The 21,583-nt window shown below is 38.4% G+C and overlaps 1 protein-coding gene across 3 annotated transcripts in view; it reads left to right on the forward strand.

Annotated features, from left to right (window-relative positions):
- Positions 1-8,495, forward strand: part of NELL1 (neural EGFL like 1) — an 853,170-nt gene extending 844,675 nt beyond the window's left edge. For all 3 annotated transcript variants that reach the window (XM_082659859.1, XM_082659860.1, XM_082659861.1), the window contains 3 exons: positions 3,976-4,152; positions 6,439-6,663; positions 8,395-8,495. In XM_082659859.1, the coding sequence (XP_082515985.1) occupies positions 3,976-4,152; positions 6,439-6,663; positions 8,395-8,445 (453 nt within the window). In that variant the 3' untranslated portion in view covers positions 8,446-8,495. The remainder of the gene's footprint in view (positions 1-3,975; positions 4,153-6,438; positions 6,664-8,394) is intronic.
- Positions 8,496-21,583: the final 13,088 nt, after the last annotated feature.

Here is a 21,583-nt window from a genome sequence, read left to right on the forward strand (position 1 = left end):
GAAGGAATACCCCCAAGCTCATTCTATGAGGCCACTATCACTCTGATACCAAAACCAGACAAAGATACCACAAAAAGGAAAATTACAGGCCAATATCACTGATGAACATAAATGCAAAAATACTCAATGAAGTACTAGCCAGCCAAATCCAACAATACATTAAAAGGGTCATACACTATGATCAAGTGGTATTTGTCCCAGGGATGCAAGGATTCTTCAATATCTACAAATCAATCAGTATGAAACACCACATCAACAAACTGAAGAAAAAAACCATATGATCATCTCAATAGATGCAGAAAACACTTTTGACAAAATTTTATACTATTTATGATAAAAAAAAAAATCTCCCCAGAAAGTGGTCGTAGAGGGAACTTTCCTCAACATAATAAAGGCCATATATGGCAACCCACAGCTGACATCATTCTCAATGGTGAAAAGCGGAAAGCATTTCCTCTAAGATCAGGAACAAGACAAGGATGTCCACTCTCACCACTTTTATTCAATATAGTTTTGGAAGTCCTAGCCATGCAATTAGAGATGAAAAAGAAAGAGAAAAATCCATAATGGAAAAGATGTAAAACTGTCATTGTTTGCAGATGACATCATACTATACATAGAAAATTCTAAAGGCACTACCATAAACTACTAGAGCTCATCAATGAATTTGGTAAAGTTGCAGAATAGAAAATTAATACACAGAAATCTCTTGTATTTCTATACACTAACAACAGAAATTCAGAAAGACAAATTAAGGAAACAATTCCATTTACCACTGCATCTAAAATTATTAACTACCTAGGAATAAACCGACCTAAGGAGGCAAAAACTTGCACTCTGAAAACTATAAGATGCTGATGAAAGAAACAGAAAGTGATACAAACAGATGAAAAGATATACCATGTTCTTGGATTGGAAGAATCAATATTGTGAAAATGACTATACTACCCAAGGTGATCTAGAGATTCAGTGCAATCCCTATAAAATTACCAATGGCATTTTTCATGGAACCAAAACAAAAACTTTTAAAATTTGTATGAAAACACAAAAAGACCCTGAATAGCCAAAGCAATCCTACGAAAAACAGAGCTGGAGGAAATCAGGCTCCCTGACTTCAGACTATAGTACAAAGCTACAGTAAACAGTATGGTAGTGGCACAAAAAGAGAAATATAGATTAAGGAAACAGTATAGGAAGCCCAGAAATAAACCCATGCACCTATGGTCAGTTAATCTACAATAAAGGCGGCAAGAATATACAATGGAGAAAAGACAGTCTCTTCAATAAGTGGTGCTGGGAAAACTGGACAGCTACATGTAAAAGAATGAAATTAGAACATTCTCTCATACCTTTCACAAAAATAAACTCAAAATGGATTAAAGACCTAAGTGTAAAGCTGGACACTATAAAACTCTTAGAGGAAAACATAGGCAGAACGCTCTGTGACATAAATTGCAACAATATCTTTTAGGATCTACCTCCTAGAGTAATGAAAATAAAAACAAAAATAAACAAATGGAACCTAGTTAAACTTAAAAGCTTTTGCACAGCAAAGGAAACCATAAACAAGACGAAAAGACAACCTACAGAATGGGAGAAATTATTTGCAAACAAGGTGACTGACAAGGGATTTATCTCCAAAATATACAAACAGCTCATGCAGCTCTATGTGAAAAACAAACAAATAAACAACAACCCAATCAAAAAATGGGCAAAAGATCTAAATGGACATTTCTCCAAAGAAGACATACAGATGGCCAAAAAAGCCATGAAAAGATGCTCAACATCACTAATTATCAGAGAAATGCAAATCAAATCCACAATGAGGTATCACCACACACTGGTCAGAATGGCCATCATCAAAAAGTCTACAAACAATAAATGCTAGAGAGTGTGTGGAGAAAGGGGAACCCTCCTACACTGTTGGTGGGAATGTAACTTGGTACAACCACCATGGAGAACACTATGAAGGTTCCTTACAAAACTAAAAATGGAACTACCATACGATCCAGCAATCCCACTCCTGGGCATATATCTGGAGAAAACCATACTTCAAAAAGATACATGCACCCCAATATTCATCGCAGCACTATTTACAATAGCCAAGACATGGAAGCAACCTAAATGTCCATCAGTGGAGGAATGGATAAAGATGTGGTACATATATACAATGCAATATTACTCAGCCATAAAAAACGAATGAGATAATGCCATTTGCAGCAACACAGATGGACCTAGAGATTATCGTACGAAGTGAAGTGAGACAGAGAAAGATATTATATCACTTATGTATGAAATCTAAAAAATGATTAAATGAACTTATTTACAAAATAGAAATAGACCCACAGACATAGAAAGCCAATTTATGGTTACAAAAGGGGAAATGGGGGGATGAAGTAGGAGTTAGGGATTAAAATAGAAACATTACTATATATAAAATAGATAACCAACAAGGACCTATTGTATAGCACAGGGAACTATACTCAATATCTTGTAATAACCTATAATGGAAGAAAATGTAAAAAAGAAAAAGAAAATATATATCTACATGTATGTATAACAATCACTTCGCTGTACAGCTAAAAATAACACTTTGTAAATCAAGTATATTTCAATAAAAATTTTTAAAAATAAGATATTTAAAAATAAAAACAATTAAAAATTTATAAAAGAAAGTGGCCACAACAACAGTGAGAAGATTCAAAACTATGGGGAATGGTCAAAAAATTAAAGATGTTTAATCTAGAGATGAGATGATTCAGAGGAGACGCAAGAGCTCTCTTCTAAGAACAAAGAGTAAAAATGTGATCGAAGGGATGGGGAGTTCTATGATTACCAAGGGTGTAAACAAGGATCAATGAAGATGGGCAAGAAAAAGTGCAATTTTTAACATTCAGAAAGATACAGAGTTGCGTAATTAGAATACCTTCCATGGTGGTGAGTTCTTCAAGACCGGAGAGCTTTAAGCACAGGCTTGATGACTTTTGAATATGGTTGCTCTAGACTAATCAAGTATAGGTCAGAAAGTTTGGTTATGTGTCCTCTAAGGTGTATTCTGGCCCTGAGATTCTCTGGTTTTGTAAATATTCAGCAAAGCAGTTATAACCATAAAAGGTGGCCACATGTCTCACCTTAAATTTTTAGCTCTTCATTGTCTGAGATGAGAAGTTACCGTGAGCAACAGACATATAAATGAGAAACACTGCAAAACGGTCTGTCTTAACGTTTGAGTGCTGTTGACCTTCAATCCCTTCTGAGTGTTCAGGGCCATTATTCCAGAAATTGTACTCTGCCTATAATTTGGGGAGCTGCCTCAAGGTGGGAAGTGACACCTTATTGTAGCTCCTTATAATAAACAACCTAAAAGCTATCTTGTAGAAGAAAAATTATTTTGAAACCAGAATATCTGGTGGTGGTGCTTAGAGAATTGCTACCTCTGTGTTACTAGGTAAGTCTTTTAGCCTCTCTGGGCCTCAGTTAATTCTTCTGTAAAAAGGGTATAGTCAGACTTCCTCCCAGAGTTGAGCCAGAAATAAAATTAGATGAATGCATTTGAATGTATTAGGTTGTTCACTGTGAACTGGGAAAAGTACAGGAGCATGATTTTCCACTCAAATGAGTGCTTGACTGTTTATGCATTTTTAGCTGCTGAGTTATAATGTTACTTAGAAATATGATTTTTAAGAAACATTTAGAAGAAAAGTTTGAAAGAACATATTGACTTCCCTCTGCAACTTAGAAATGTCTCCATGTTTACCTGGGCTGCCCTGCAGGCAAGGTCAGGGAAAGGCAGGGTGTGTATATATGAGTATACATGTGTGCATCTGTTTCGAGCAAAATGGGAGGTGGCTAGGGGAGCACTCTGACTAGAAATCTTTCCTATGTGCTCTGTAAAGTGTTTATAAGATTTGGTTTCCATAGTGCAGCTTATTGTTTCCCTAATGATGAAACCTCCTTAATCTCATTTCTAAACAGGATGGGAAGATATTCTGCCGGCGGACAGCTTGTGATTGCCAGAATCCAAGCGTTGACCTTTTCTGTTGCCCAGAGTGTGACACCAGGGTCACAAGTCAATGTTTAGATCAAAATGGACACAAGCTCTATCGTAGTGGAGACAACTGGACTCACAGTTGCCAGCAGTGCCGGTGTCTGGTATGTTGGCTTCCTTTAGAGTGTGTTATTCTATATATTCTGGAGGGGTTTACAAGCTCAGTTGTCTGTGGGATTTAGTTTCCTGCGATTTGTGATCCTGTGCAGGGAGTTGTGGGTCCTGTGGCTAATTACAGGGCATATGTTCTTCCAGAAGACATTAGTATTCTACTATTTAAAACACCATGTAAGACAGAAAGGACATTTATAGCACAGATTTGGTCTAAGTTAGTTTACAATTGCTACTTTTTAGCCACTCCAGATCAATAAAATTCCCCACATGATAGAAGGCTTTCAAAGCCTCGATGGGGACTTATAGTTCTTACAGAGTCAAATCTTTCATTTCTTGGGACATTACCATTAAAGCTTTCAATATCAGAGATAGCAGAACATAGTAGAAATATCAAGGATTGATATTGATTCTAGGTCATAGAGACAGTCCTGGTTCTCCCACATGCAAGATGCGTGTAATTAACTTGGGCAAGTCCTAACATTTTACTTGATCATTCTTTCCTTCAGTGTGCACAAGTGGATGGGCACCTATTTTGCAGGGCTGTTGTGAAGATCAGTGATGTGAAAGGCAAGTGTAGTACTTGACACATAGAAGGTACTTAGTGAACAGTAGTTACTATTGTTCATATTTCCTAGATTGAAAAATTTGTTTTACAGTGCTAAACATTAATGTAGAAAAATGAAGGTTATTTTGTATCTTAATATGGGGATACTAATGATATAATCAGGTTAGAGAAAGTCCAGAGGAAAACCTTAATTTCTGGACCTGGTTCTTTCTGTTTCAAATTATATAACACAAAGATTTCTAATGTTGCAAAGACTGTTAAGACACATTATCATAGTGAATATGATGTTCCATCTCTGAGGTAATTATAGCCAGTGGAGCTAAGTCATAACTAAGTCAACTTGTAATGGAAACTGTTAGCTGTGTTCCATAATTTAACATTTGCTAAAATTAATGATTCAGTCTATGGATATTGTATAAAGACAGGCATTTAGAAAAACTGTGCTGTAAATTTCTATTGGATTTTCTAAAGTCACCTGGCAAATGTGCAGATAATCTTAATAGAAACAAATCCTTCTTAATCACTCCTAATACTGAGGAGTATAACTCAGATATATTCAACTCATAGCCATTCTTACATCTCCCATTCAAGAACAGGCAAACACAACACAACTATAGAATTAGGTTCCACATCAGCCTGGAAAATTACATTTCTCTTTGAAGAAGCCAATCATCAGGCACTCAGTAAAACTGGTATTAATTTTAGACATGATATTTTCATAGAATTTCAAAACAGTATCCTCTCTCATCCCCAGACCCTAAGGTTATTATTTCCTGGGAGAACCGAAGCTGCTGAATATAACTTAATAACGACTTGAGAATAAAGTGGCTTATATTTAATAAATATCAATAGTTTGCATGTGCCAGACTCTGGATGATATAACAGTGAGCATGACAGACACGGTCTATCATGAAGCTGACTAAAGGCCATAGTCTTGTGAAGCTGACTGAATAATTAGGCATGCGTTTGCATAAATTATAATGAGTGTCATGATAAGGGAAGAGGCTACATAGGTAGTAGTCTGTACTATGTGCAGCTCAGTGGAGCCACCGTGGCCACATCCTGGAACACTTGGAGGCTCTGTCTGAACTGTAACACCTTACACACATTTGTGATGTGTCACTAGCCAGACATTACATTCAAAACCATTATGAAATTGTTCTCCTGATATTGCCCAACCTCAATTTTAAATCCAATATAAGCAACTCAGTGCATGTTGTTATTGAAATAGTACAGTGGTTTAAGTTCCTCTTTGACCTTAAGGGAAAGAGATTTCTCTTTACACACTAGCACAGTACCTTATCATCTATTTGTTCATTTGTTTAGCATTCATTGACCAGAACTGTGCTAAGCATGGGGGGATAAAGGAACAAGCCCAAAACCTGAAAGCTCAAAATGTAATCTGGAATTGTATTGATAATTATGATAAGTCTCACGATAAAAATAATTATGGGTTGCCATTGGCACGCAGAGATGGGACCGAACTCTTTCCGTGGCTACAGTATAGACAGTCAGCAAAAGCACTCTGGAGGAGGAGGTGATGTCTGTATTTGTTCTTCAAGGAGGAAACACATCATACCCATAATGATGCAAAGTAGCAACAGTCAGTGAGGACAGTGATGGAGATTCCTGAGAATTTCCCCCTCTGGGACTTTGGCAACAGGATTGTGCATAAGGTCAATGATGAAGTATTTTGGCTTTCTCTCCACAGGAAGGAGAGGTAGATTGCTGGCCGCTCACCTGCCCCAATTTGAGCTGTGAGTACACAACCATCTTGGAAGGGGAATGTTGTCCCCGCTGTGTCAGTGACCCCTGCCTGGCTGATAACATCGCCTATGACATCAGAAAAACTTGCCTGGACAGCTATGGCCTTTCTAGGCTTAGTGGCTCAGTGTGGACAATGACTGGATCTCCCTGCACAACCTGCAAATGCAAGGTAATTGGGTGTCCTGAGGATAACCAGGCCTTGAACAATTGCCAGAGAACACCTGCAGGAGGTCCACTCCTGATGTTTCTGAAGGCACAGGTTCCAAGGGGCATGGTGGAAACACAGGCAGGCATTTGCTTCTCCCCAGAGGTTAATCTGTCTGAATGGATTGTAGCTGTACCGTGTATTAAGGCAAATTCCAAATGATAACCATGGAATAAAATAGTCCTCTCTTTTGCCTTTTAAAATACAGGATTTAAACAATTGCACTAGGCCCAATTATGGCTGATTTAAGCTATTTTGACCTGCATATTAAAAAGTAAAAAAAAAAAATCTTTTTCATCCTGGAAATTTTTATAAGCTCTTTCATGAAACTGCCAATGTTAGAAGAAAGTGTTCTATAAATCTATGAAGTTTTTTGCTTTGTTTAACTATCACAGTACCTAATGCAGGGACTTGAAACTCTTGCTGCACGATTTAATTAATTGTGATTATTTGCCTATCTTTTTGGAGGAGTTACCATGAGGCATCCTCATATGTCATTAAAATTAACAACTGACCCCTTCCTACCTTCAAAGCTTATGAAGAGCTATGACTGTAGTCAACTTGAAGCAAGGGTTAGGCAGGGTCAAATTTCTGCCGAAACATCTGCTTAAGATTCCCATGATTAAGCATGTTAAAAATATTAGTGCCTGGGCTTCCCTGGTGGCACAGTGGTTGAGAGTCCTCCTGCCGATACAGGGGACACGGGTTCGTGCCTGTCCAGGAAGATCCCACATGCCGCGGAGCGGCTAGGCCCGTGAGCCAGGGCCGCTGAGCCTGCGCGTCCGGAGCCTGTGCTCCGCAAGGGGAGAGGCCACAACAGTGAGAGGCCCGCGTACCGCAAAATAAATAAATATTTAAAAATATATATATATATATATATATATATATTAGTCCATTCAAGTCTATCAAATCCTGGCTCAGCTTCAGGCATCAGTGGAAGGATCCCAACTTGTCTTTTTTATGCTGTTAAATGTGGATTCTTTTCTCCTTCCTGAAAAGTACCATCTTAAAATGCAGCCCAATACATAAAGGACATCAAGCTTCATATAGCAAGAGTCATGGTCCCATTGTACCTTCAGCCCCATCAAACACAATGACCAGGAGATGTGGAGACCTATGTTATTTAGTATTATTTTTCTGAGCTTAGGTTTGAGATTCATTTAGGAGGATTATAAAGGTATATTTACATTAATACATGTAATTGATTTTTCATGAATTCCCAAAAATTGGTATGTACCATCCCCTTCACAGTCACCATGAGATAGTCTATATTTACCCCTAACATGCCCACCTTTCTGTAAGCCATTTTGGAGTTATTTTCAGACTCTTTTGGTACTTTTGACTAGTATTATTAATGGCAATTTATCTTTCAGGGGGTTATTTTTGGAAAGAATCTCATTTAGAGTAAGTCCAGTGAATAAGTTGTGTAAACAGACAACTTGGAAATACAGAGGAGTCTCAAACAAACCTGGTCTGAGCTCAGACAGGGGTGTATGAAGTTGCACTGCCAGCAGTAGCCAACAAGAGGGACCCTGAAGGGTCTCATAAATCTTTGGCATTTTTCTAGTAATTTTTTTATAGCATTCATGGAGTTGGTCTCAACATGTAGATGGTCATTTTGAATATAAAGGTGGACACTACATATTGATTTATAGTCTATGTCTCATTGGCTAATGCTTGTGTCTTGATGCACAGAATGGAAGTGTCTGCTGTTCTGTGGATTTGGAGTGTCTTCATAATAATTGAAGTATTTAAAATGGACTCATCATCGCGGGAGAAAAATGGACAAAATAACCATCCAACATGATGAAGAACAGGAGTTGGTGTTTTTAGTTTTTTGTTTTTAACCACAGACAATTACCAAAGTTTCCACTGAAGGAAGGTGTTTGGGGGTTTACCTTTTGGACCTACCACGTTGCTCATTCTTGCTAACCTAGTCTAGGTGACCTACGGCACAGTGCATTTAAGTCTATGGTGGTTTAAAAAAAAAAAAAAGTTTCCCATGTTGTAAATCACGTTTCCCTTATCAGATCATTTGCAGACACATTTAAATGATCTCATGGTAAATGTTGATGTATTTTTTTGTTTATTTTGTGTACTAACAAACATAATAGAGGCTCGGCTCCTTTTGTTTATTTTTTCTGGATTTTTGGATCAAATTCTACAAATAAAGTTGCCTGTTGTGATTTTTGTCCCATCCACTGAATACTTAGTATTGAGATTCCTGTGAAATGTATTAATATGTGTATGTAGAGCCTAACTGCATCTTACTTACATTTCAAACTGTTGAACCACACCTAGATACCCACTCGTTCAGCTTAAGCAAGCTGAAAGCAATTATGATATGTTAAAGAGGGGACCACAAACATAAATAATTATTTGAAAAAGAACTTTCTCCTCCCTCTTACAAACAAAATGAAACAAAACCTTAAGCCACAATTTAGAAACAGCAATGCTTGCAGACTTTTCTGGCATTGAAAGAGAAAGTATCCTTGCATCAGTTTTATATAGTATTTGATAACTTACTTACAAGGGACTTCCATGCTTTTTAATACAAGTTGTCACTATAGGAGAGGTGCATGGTGTTATTCCTACATTATATAAGAGTAAATTAATGTATCCCAGTCCACTAATTTGTTCAGATCTAGTTGATTTATAACACATTGGGATTGATAACCAGGTCTCCTGATGCCTGTCCAATGATATTTTCTACTAAATCATGCCACATCACATATGGTAGAGGACATGCTTTTAAGAAGCTGTTTGTATGGTCAACAGTGAATGTTTTCATTTGAGCCACTACCATATTTTTAAGCGATGGCAGTTATCAAGTTACATAAAATGAATAAAATGTGCAAATGACATTATATCTGAGCTGAGAATTAAAACAGTTGTAGTTTTCAAGTGAACCACACCTTAGTGGTTTGTAATACTTAAGTCTCCTGAATTCATCATTGTTCTGAATCAAGTTGGTTCATGAAATTTTGTTCACAAAATCAAGACAAAGACCTAAGTTGTTAAGTCAGTCATGCTAGATATATTTTAAATCCCAAATATTAATAGAATTAATAATTAAAAATTACAAGTTAAGATTACCTATTTATTGATATTTGTCAGTATTTTTGTGAAGATAAAATTAACTACAATTCACTACATGAGATCAATTTCACGTGCTAAATTATGATATAGCAGTTAAAACTATATTTGACAACTACTGCTATAGTATGGTAAATTAGAACATGTCTCCATTTTAATTCTTTAAGTGTAATCTTGGAACAGAGATTTTGAAAATGATTATTTAGAAAATATTTATGGCACCTCCATTAAAAAATACCTGTCAGTTTTCAATGGAAAAACAAAGACATTTATAAGAATCATTTGTGGCTGTATAAGTGAGGGGTTGGCAAACTATAGACATCTGCCTATTTCATTGGAACACAGCCATGCACGTTCATTTATATATTCTCTACTGCTGGAGAAAGTGGCAGAACTGAGTAGTTCCAACAAAGACGCAAAACCAAAAATATCACCATCTTACCTCTACAAAAACGTTTGCCAATGTCTGGTGTAAGTGATGACTGAACACTGGTGTGTATTTTAGAATGTGTGTTTCCATTTTTTTCCAAGGAATTTCCAGAATTTAACAGTTTTCATTGAATCTGTATATATTCATGCTTTGTTGCAGAGCCATTAGCATTGATGGCTCATCCTAAAATACTGGTGTTTCACAACTACAAACATAAGACTCAGTATTTTCTTCATTTCATTTCAGTTAAATTTAATCTGTGCTAACATGATGATAAAATGTTATGGATATTTAGTAACACAATTTAAAGTACTGCCAGCTCCTATCTATATGGGGGTTTTACTTCCTGTAAAATAATTGATGACAGTTTCTTATTAAAAACTTGAGTACTTTATTCATAAAGTACTGTGCTGAGCTGGGGAAATAAAAAGATGAACAAAATAGTTTTTACTTTAAAGATCACCATTATGTGGGCCTTTAGAAGGTGCTGACAATCTTTGAATCCATTAGGGGATCGTATTGAAATAAATTACTGCCTGAAATATCTTCTCCAGCCAGAAACTGAAAAGTTATTTTTAAAAGTGTGGTAAACCTCCTGATAGAATGTGCTTAAGTCTCATGCTGTGATTTACAGTGTGAAATGGCTATCCACTTACTGAACAAAAAAAGTGTTTGACAAACATACCTCCTTACAGATCATAACCATTGTCTTCAAGTGTAACACACACATTGGTAAGAAACAATGATAAATACATAAGCAATTATGTAGCTACCCTCTGATTTTCAATAGTGTAAAAGCACTGTGATTCAAGAGAGTAGAATATGAAGGGAGATGAAAGTCCTATATATTAACAAGACACATCAATTAAACATAAATTTTGCCTCATTTCCTTGTAGGTTGCATATGAAATATATATATACATATATATGTTATATATAGGTACCATATCTATAATCTATATATATTTATATGCAACTGATAATGCATATATATTAATATATGTTCATATGCTATGTGTATGTTTGTTTATTTAGTCTCAGAGCTTCCCCTCCTCTGAGCTTTCTAGTTCTACACTGATGTTACTGTTACATTTTCCTTGAATTATGCAACAGGCTAGAATACATACAATCTTCATTTTCTAGCATCCAGCATAGTGCCTTGCATAGGGTAGGTTTTCCATTAATTATTTTAAAAATTAAATTCATAATCTTTTATAGTATCAATAAGTTATCATGGGGTGGTGGAAACAACTCACTTTAGTGGCTTTCAAATGTTCTTAAGCAATAAGACCTGTTTAAAAATAAAATTTATTCAGTGCTTTACTATAAAAATCAGATAAAAGCAGAATTTTTCTGCTTGGAGCAAGCGTTGGAGAACTGGAATACCTTCACATATCCCACCACAACTCACAGACATCAAGAGAGCACAGCTTAAAAGCCACTGACCAACCCATCACCTTCCCTTCTGCAAATGAAACCAACACTCAGATGTTAGGTGAATTGCCCATAGTTCATAATTAATTTGTTATGGACCTAGAACTACCACCCAATCCACCCTGGTTTTCCCTCTGCCATCCTGGTAATGATTTGAAATGTTTTTTCACATTTCAATTTCAAGTGAGCTTTACTCCTTCTAAATGGATGACATTAAAAGATAATCATGAGTTCAGGCCAAGATAGTGGAGTAGGAAGACCCTGAGCTCATCGGCTCTCATAAGCACACCAAAAGTATAATTATTTGCAGAGCAATTATTGATGAGAAAGACCAGAATCTAGTAGAAAAGATCTCCTGCAACTAAAGATATAAAGAAGGAGAGAGATGAGTAGAAGGGGTGGAGCTGTGGTATAGTCAAGACCCATACCCCCAGGTGAGTGACCCACAGATGGGAGAATAATTACAACTGCAGAGGTTCTCCCCTAGGAGGAATGCGTCTGAGCCCTACATCAGGCTCTGCAGCCTGAAGGTCTTGTACCGGGAAGAGGAGCCCCCAGAACATTTGGCTTTGAAGGCCATCAGGGCTTACTTTCAGAAGACCCAGAGGGCTGTGGGAAATAGAAACTCCACTCTTAAAGGAGGCACACAAAATCTCACATGGTCCAGGATGCGAGGCAGAGGCATTGATTTAAGAGGAGCTTGGGTCAGATCTACCTGCTGATCTTGGAGTGTCTCCTAGAGAGTCAGGAGGCAACTGGAACTCACTCTAGGCATGTAGACATGGGCAGCAGCCATTTATTGGAGATTGTTCTACTGCATGGAAACAGATGCTGGCAAGTGCCATTTAGGAATACTCCCTCTAGCTTATTAGCACTAGGACCTTGTCCTGTCTGCCAGCCTGTAGGCACAAGTACTAGGATGCCTCAGGCCAAGCAACTAGCCAGGTGGGGACAAAGCCCCACCCACCGGCAGGCAGGTTGCCTTAAGACCTCCTGAGCCCAAGCCATCCCAGGACTTGACCCTGTCAACAAAAGGGACCCAGCCCCAAATACCAGTGTTAACAGGCGCAAGCCCAGGAACCCCTAGGGCTCTGCAGCCAGAGATCCTAGGACCCAACTCTGCCCACCAGTGAGCAGGCATCAGCCCTAGGACCCCCAGGGCCCCAGACCCACCCACCAGCAGGCTGACACACCAGCTCCAGGACCCCCAGGGTCCCCTATAATTGGAGACTCTGAGACTCAGCTCCACCCAACCAATGGGCAGACACCAGCCCTGGGACCACCACAGCCTCATGGTCTACAGTGGCAGGATCCAGCCCACCTACCAACAGGCCAGCACCAGTCTTAGGAACCTCTCGGCCCTGGTCCCACCCACCAGCAGACCAGCACCAGTTCTGAGACATCTTGGGCCTCTCAGCCAGCTGCCATGGGATCCCACCCCACCCATCAGTGGGCCAACACGAACTTTGGGACACTCTGGACCCCGAAGCCAGGTGTGTTAGCACCTGGCCCTGCTCACCAGTGGGCCAACACCAGCTTCAGGACACCCAGCACCCTGCACCCATAAGTGGATTCTTCGAAGCCTGAAACCTTCCCACCAGCAGGTGGACATGAGCCCTAGGATCACTGCAGCCCCATAGCCTGCCTTGTCAAGACACAGCCAATACACCATAAGGCCTGCATCAGCCCCAGGACACCAAGCGTTCTGGCCCTGCCCATCAGTAGGCCAACACCAACTCTGAGATACCTTGATTTTCTCAGCCAACTGCTCTGGGATCCAGCACCACTCACTAGTGGGCCAGCACTAGCTTTGGGACACCTGGGAAATTGCAGCCAACCATGTCAGGAAATAACCCCACCCCCCAGCAGGCCAACACTAGACCCTGGAATCCTAGCCCCACAACCACCCAGCCCCAGAAACTGGCTCTGCCCACCAGTGAGCCAGCAGTAGCCAGGGTTTATCAGCCACCCAGCCCTGCCAACCAGTGACAGCAGCTTCTGCACAAGGCAAGGCCTGGTAACCAACTGGACCAGAGGCCAGTCATGCCTGCAAGACCACCCAACTAGTCAACCCACCACAAGAGAAAGACACACACAACCCACATAGAGAGCACACCTAGAGCATATTAGCTCTGGTGACCAGAGGGAAGTGTGTTGCTGGGATGCATAGGACATCTCCTACACAAGGATACTTCTCCAAGATTTGGAAACATAACCAACCTACCAGATACATAGACATAAACACAGAGAATAAGGCAAAAAAAAAAAAAAGGTGAGAGGAACACATTCCAAATGAAGGAATGAGATAAAACCCCAGAAGAAGAACTAAGAGAAATGGAGACAGGCAATCAACCCAATAAAGGGTTCAAGGTAATGATTGTAAAGATGATCAAAGAACTTGGGAGAAAATGGATGAACAAAGTGAGATGTCTAACAAAGAAAAGATATAAAAAAGAACCAGAGCTGAAGAATACAATAACTGAAATAAAAAATGCACTTGAAGGAATGAAGAGTAGATTAGAAGATACAGAAGAACGGATCACTGAGCTGTAAGACAGAGTAATGTAAATCACTGAACCTGACCAGAAAAAAAAAAGAATAAAAAGAAATGAGAACATTTTAAGAGACCTCTGTGACAACATCAAGCATGCTAACATTTGCATTATAGAGGTCTCAGAAAGAGAAGAGAGAGGAAAGGGGTAGATAACATATTTGAAGGCACTGTAGCTGAGAACTTTCCTAACCTGGGAAAGCAAACAGACATCTAGGTCCAAGAAGCACAGCAAGTTCCAAATAGGATCAACCAAAAAAGTGCCACCCCAAGACACATTGTAATTCAAATGGCAAAAATTAAAGAGAGAATATTAAAAGCAACAAGGGAAAAGTAACAAGTTACACATAAGGGAACTCCCATCAGGCTATCAGCTGACTTTTCAGCAGAAACCCTGCAGGCCAAAAGCCAGTGGCATGATATATTTAAAGTGATGAAAAGGAAAATCTACAATGAAGAATACTCTACCCAGCAAGGCTTTTATTCATATTTCTTGGAGAGATCAAAAGTTTTACAGACAAAAATGTGATCAAGACAGCAGAATAGTAGGACATGAAGTTCACCTCCTCCCACAAATACATCAAAAATACATCTACACGTGGAATGATCCTCACAGAATATCTACTGAATGCTGGCAGGAGACCTCAGACTGCTGAAAGGGCAAGAAAATCTCCACATAACCAGGTATGACAAAAGAAAAAAAAAGTGAGAAAGGAATCAGGATGGGACCTGTGCCCCTGGGAGAGAGCTGTGAAAGAGGAAAGGTTCCTGCACCCTGGGAAGCCTGCTCACCAGCAGGGAGATTGTCTGGGAAAGAAGAAGAGCTTCAGAGCCTCAGAGAAGAACACAGCAGCCAGAGTGGAGGGAGGACTGCACAGATGGTCAGTGCTGCCACCCTGCACTCCCCAGCTTGAGACACTCATTCACGAGTATGGGTGGGGGCTGGGTGCTGGAACTCAGGCTTTGGAGATCAGACCCAGGGAGAAGACTGGAGTTGACTATACAGAAATGGCCTGTGAGGGCTGGAATCTGGTATGACTGCAACTGAGGGTGTACACAGAGGAAGCCCAGGTTGCCTTAGAGACCGGTGCCATTGCTTGAGGGGTGCGTGGCGGGGCAGGACCTGTCATTGTAGCCTTTTTCCATATGTGCATGCTCACAGAGGTCAGGACACCTCCTGCACAGGCTGGAGGGGCGATCATGAACAGTCACTGCCCACCTGGATTCCAGGAGTAGATTTTACACTTGTCAACATATATGCATTTTGTCAACATATATGCACATGATATGGGAGCACCCAAATACATAAAACAAATACTAACAGACATAAAGGGAGAAAGGAATACGATAATAGTGGGAGACTTTAACACCCCATTCACATCAATGGACAGATCTTCTAGACAGAAAATCAATCAGGCAACAGAGATCCTAAATAATACAATAGAACAGTTAGATTTAATTGATATTTTCAGGACATTACATCCAAAAATATCCAGAATACACATTCTTTTCAAGTGCACATGAAACATTCTCTAGGACAGACTACATACTAAGGCACAAAACAAGCCTCAACAAATTTAAGACTATAGAAATTATCTCAAGCATCTTTTCTGACCATAACAGCATGAAACTAGAAATTAACCACAGAAAAAGAAAGGAGAAAAAAACAACTACATGGAGACTAAACAACAGGCTACTAAAAAACCAGTGGGTCAACAATGAAGTCAAAGAGGAAATTAAAAAATACCTTGAGACAAATGAAAATGAAAACACAGCAACACAAACTCTATGGGATGCAGCAAAAGCAGTTCTTGGAAGTTCAGATACAGGCCTTACTCAAAAAACAAGAAAAAATCTCAAATAAACAACCTAACCTACCACTTAAAAGAATTAGAAAAAGAAGAACAAACAAAACCTAAAGTCAGCAGAAGGAGGAAATAAAGATCAGAGAGGAAATAAATACAATACAGATTTAAAAAATGATAGAAAAAAAAATCAATAAAAGATCTGGTTCTTTGAAAGGATAAACAAGATTGACAAAAACCTCCGGCCAGGATCAACAAGAAGAAAACAGAGAGAACCTAAGTAAACAAGTAAGATATGAAAAAGGAGAAATAACAACTGATACTGCAGAAATACAAAAAAACCTAAGGGAATACCATGAACAATTATATGTCAACAAATTCAACAACCTAGAAGAAATGTATGCAGAAAACTATAAGACTGATGAAAGAAATTAAAGATAATACAAACAGATGGAGATATATACTATGTTCTTGGATAGGAAGAATCAACATTATGAAGGTGACTATAACACCCAAAGCAATCTACAGATTCAATGCAATCCCTATCAAACTACCAATGGCATTTTTCACAGAACTAGAACAAAACATTTCACAATTTGTATCGAAACACAAAAGACCCTGAATAGCCAAAGCAACCTTGAGAAAGAAAAATGGAGCTGGAGGAATCAGCCTCCTAGACTTCAAACTATACTACACAGCTACAGTCATCAAGACAGTTTGGTACTGGCACAAAAACAGAAAAATAGATGAATGGAACAGGATAGAAACTGCAGAGATAAACCCACGCACATATGGTCACCTTATCTTTGATAAAGGAGGCAAGAATACACAATGAAGAAAAGACAGCCTCTTCAATAAGTGATGCTGGGAAAACTGGACAGGTACATGTAAAAGAATGACATTAGAACACTTCCTAACACCATATACAAAAATAAACTCAAAATAGATTAAAGACCTAAATGTAAGGCCAGACACTATCAAACTCTTAGAGGAAAACATAGTCAGAACACTCTATGACATGAATCACAGCAAGATCCTTTTTGACACCCTCCTAGAGAAATAGAAATAAAAACACAAATAAACAAATGGGACCTAATGAAACTTAAAAGCTTTTGCACAGCAAAGGAAACCATAAACAAGACCAAAAGACAACCCTCAGAATGGGAGAAAATATTTGCAAATGAAGCAATTGACAAAGGATTAATCTCCAAAATTTACAAGCAGCTCATGCAGCTCAATATCAAAAAAACAAACAACCCAATCCAAAAATGGACAGAAGACCTAAATAGACATTTCTCCATAGAAGATATACAGATTGCCAACAAAACATGAAAGGATGCTCAACATCCCTAATCATTAGAGAAATGCAAATCAAAACTACAGTGAGGTATCACCTCACACCAGTCAGAATGGCCATCATCAAAAAATCTACAAACAATAAATGCTGGAGAGGGTATGGAGAAAGGGGAACCCTCTTGCACTGTTGGTGGGAATGTAAATTGATACAGACACTATGGAGAACAGTATGGAGGTTCCTTAAAAAACTAAAAATAGAACTACCATATGACCCAGCAATCCTACTACTGGGCATATACCCTGAGAAAACCATAATTCAAAAATTGAATTATGTGGTATATTGTCATATACCACAATGTTCATTGCAGCACTATTCACAATAGCCAGGACATGGAAGCAACCTAAATGTCCATTGACAGATGAATGGATAAAGAAGATGTGGCACATCTATACAAAGAAATATTACTCAGCTATAAAAAGAAATGAAACTGAGTTATTTGAGGTGAGGTGGATGGACCTAGAGTCTGTCATACAGAGTGAAGTAAGTCAGAAAAACAAATACAGTATTTTAACACATATATATGGGATCTAAAAAAAAAATGGTTCTGAAGAACCTAGGAGCAGTACAGGAATAAAGATGCAAATGTAGAGAATGGACTTGAGGACATGGGGAGTGGGAAGGGTAAGCTGGGACGAAGTGAGAGAGTGGCATGGACATATGTACACTACCAAATGTAAAATAGCTAGCTAGTGGGAAGCAGCCACATAGCACAGGGAGATCAGCTCGGTGCTTTGTGGCCACCTAGAGGGGTGGGATGAGGAGGGTGGGAGGGAGATGCAGGAGGGAGATGCAAGAGGGAGAAGCTATGGGGATATATGTATACGTATAGCTGATTCATTTTGTTATACAGCAGCAACTAACACACCATTGTAAAGCAATTATACTCCAATGAAGATGTTAAAAAAAAAAATTTTGACAACCTAGAAGTAATGAACATTTTTCTAGAAACATAGAACCCACCAAAACTGAATCAAGAAGAAATGGATACAGCCACTATGGAGAACAGTAGGGAGGTTCCTTAAAAAACTACAAATAGAACTACCATACTACCCAGCAATCCCATTACTGGGCATATACCCTGAGAAAACCATAATTCAAAAAGAGTCATGTACCAAAATGTTCATTGCAGCTCTATTTACAATAGCCAGGAGATGGAAGCAACCTAAGTGTCCATCATCAGACGAATGGATAAAGAAGATGTGGCACATATATACAATGGAATATTACTCAGCCATATAAAGAAACGAAATTGAGTTATTTGTAGTGTGGTGGATGGACCTAGAGTCTGTCATACAGAGTGAAGTAAGTCAGAAAGAGAAAGACAAATACCATATGCTAACACATATATATGGAATCTAAGAAAAAAAAATGTCATGAAGAACCTAGGGGTAAGACGGGAATAAAGACACAGACCTACTAGAGAATGGACTTGAGGATATGGGGAGGGGGAAGGGTAAGCTTCTTACTTGACAAAGTAAGAGAGTGGCATGGACATATATACACTACCAAACGTAACATAGATAGTGGGAAGCAGCCACATAGCACAGGGAGATCAGCTCGGTGCTTTGTGACCACCTAGAGGGGTGGGATAGGGAGGGTGGGAGGGAGGGAGACGCAAGAGGGAAGAGATATGGGAACATATGTATATATATAACTGATTCACTTTGTTATAAAGCAGAAACTAACACACGATTGTAAAGCAATTATACTCCAATAAAGATGTTAAAAAAAAAAAGAAGAAATGGATAATTTGAATGGACCGATCACTAGAAGTGAAACAGAATCTGTAATTAAAATCTCCCTACACACAAAAGTCCAGGACCAGATGGCATCACAGGAAGATTCTACCAAACATACAAATAAGAACTTATACTGATCTTCTCAAACTCTTCCCAAAAAATCGAAGAGGAGGGAACAGTCCCAAAGACATGATATGAAGCCAGCATAACCCTGATACCAAAACCAAAACAAAGACACCACCAATAAAGAAATTTCCAGGCCAATATCTTTGATGAATACAGATGCAAAAATTCTGAACAAAATATTAGCAAAACAAGTCCAACAACACATAAAAAATATCACACACCACAACCAAGTGGGATTCACCCCAAGTTCAGAAGGAAGGTTCAACATATGCAAATCAATCAATGTACCACATAAACAAAAGACAAAACCCACATGATCATCTCAATCATTTGATGAAATTCAGCATTCTTTTATGATAAAAACTCTTACTAAAGTGGATATAGAGGGAATATCTCAATATAATAAAAGCTACAACAAACCCACAGCCAATATAATACTAAATGGTGAAAAACTGAAAGCCTTCCCACTAAAACCTGGAACAGACAAGGATGCCTACTCTCAACTCTTCTATTCAACATAGTATTGTAAGACCTAGCTACAGCAATCAGACAAGAAAAAGAAATAAAAGGTATTCAAATTGAAAGAGGTTAAATTATCATTATATGCAGATGATATGATACTATATATAGAAAACCCTAAAGACTCCACACAAAAGCTACTATAACTGATAAACAGATTCAGCAAGGTAGCAGGATACAAGATCAACATACAGAAATCGGCTGCATTCCTTTACACCAACAATGAAATATCAGAAAGTGAATGTAGAAAAAAAAAAAACACCACATTTTAAACTCAGACTCCCAAAACTAAAATACTTAGGAATAATCTTGACCAAGGAGGTGAAAGATGTATATGCTAAGAACTATAAAACATTAATAAAGGAAACTGAAGATGACTCAAAGAAGTGGAAAGATATCTCACGCTCCTGGCTTGGAAGAATTAATATTGTTAAAATGGCCGTATTATCCAAAGCAATCTACAGATTTAATGTGATATCTATCAAATTACCCATGACATTTTTCACAGAACTAGAACAAATAATCCTAAAATTCATATGGAACCATAAAAGACCAAGAATTGCTAAAGCAATCCTGAATAAAAAGAGCAAAGCAGGAGGCATAACCCTCCCAGACTTCAGACAACACTACAAAGCACAATAATAAAAACAGCATGGTATTGGCACAAAAACAGACATATGGATCAATGGAACACAATAGAGGTCCCAGAAATAACCCACACACATACGGTCAATTAATCTTTGACAAAGGAGGCAAGAATATACAATGGGAAAAAGACAGTCTCTTCAGCAAGTGGTGCTGTGAAAGTTAGACAGCCACATGTAAAACCAATGAAGTTAGAAAACATGCTATTGCCACACAAAAATAAACTCAAACTTGCTTAAAGACTTATTATTTATAAGACATGACACCACAAAACACTTAAAAGAGATCATATGCAAAACTTTCTCTGACATAATTGTACAAATGTTTTCTTACGTCAGTCTCCTAAGACAGTAGACATAAAAACAAAAATAAACAAATGGGACCTAATCAAACTAACAAGCTTTTGCACAGCAAAGGAAACCATAAACAAAATGAAAAGACAACCTACAGAATGGGAGAAAATATTTGCAAATGATGTGACAGACAAGGGCTTAATTTCCAAAATATAGAAGCAGTTCATACAGCTCAACAACAAAAAAACAACCTAATCGAAAAATGGGCAGGAGACCTAAACAGACACTTCTCCAAAGAAGAAATACACATGGCCAGTAGGCACATGAAAAGATGCTCATCATCACTAATTATTAGAGAAATGCAAATCAAACCTACAGTGAGGTACCACCTCACACTGGTAAGATGGCCATCATTAAAACGTTTACAAATAACAAATGCTGGAGAGGGTGTGGAGAAAAGGGAACCCTCCTACACTGTTGGTGGGAATGTAAATTGGTACAGCCACTATGCAGAACAGTATGGAGCTTCCTCAAAAAAACTAAAAATAGAACTAGCATATGATCTAGCAAACCCATTCCTGGGCATATATCCAGACAAAACTATAATTCTAAAAGATACATACACCCCTATGTTCATAGCAGCACTATTCATAATAGTCAAGATATGGAAGCAACCAAAATGTCCATAGACAGAGAAGCAGATAAAGAAGATGTGGTACATATATACAATGGAATACTACTCAGCCATAAAAAAGAACAAAATAATGCATTTGCAGCAACGTGGATACAACTAGAGATTATCATATTAAGTGAAGTAAGTCAGAGAAGACAAATACCATATGATATCACTTATATGTGGAATCTAAAATATGACACAAAGGAGCCTATC

This window comes from Grampus griseus (assembly GCF_964374135.1).
Source record: "Grampus griseus genome assembly, chromosome: 8".
Taxonomy (NCBI): Eukaryota; Metazoa; Chordata; class Mammalia; order Artiodactyla; family Delphinidae; genus Grampus; species Grampus griseus.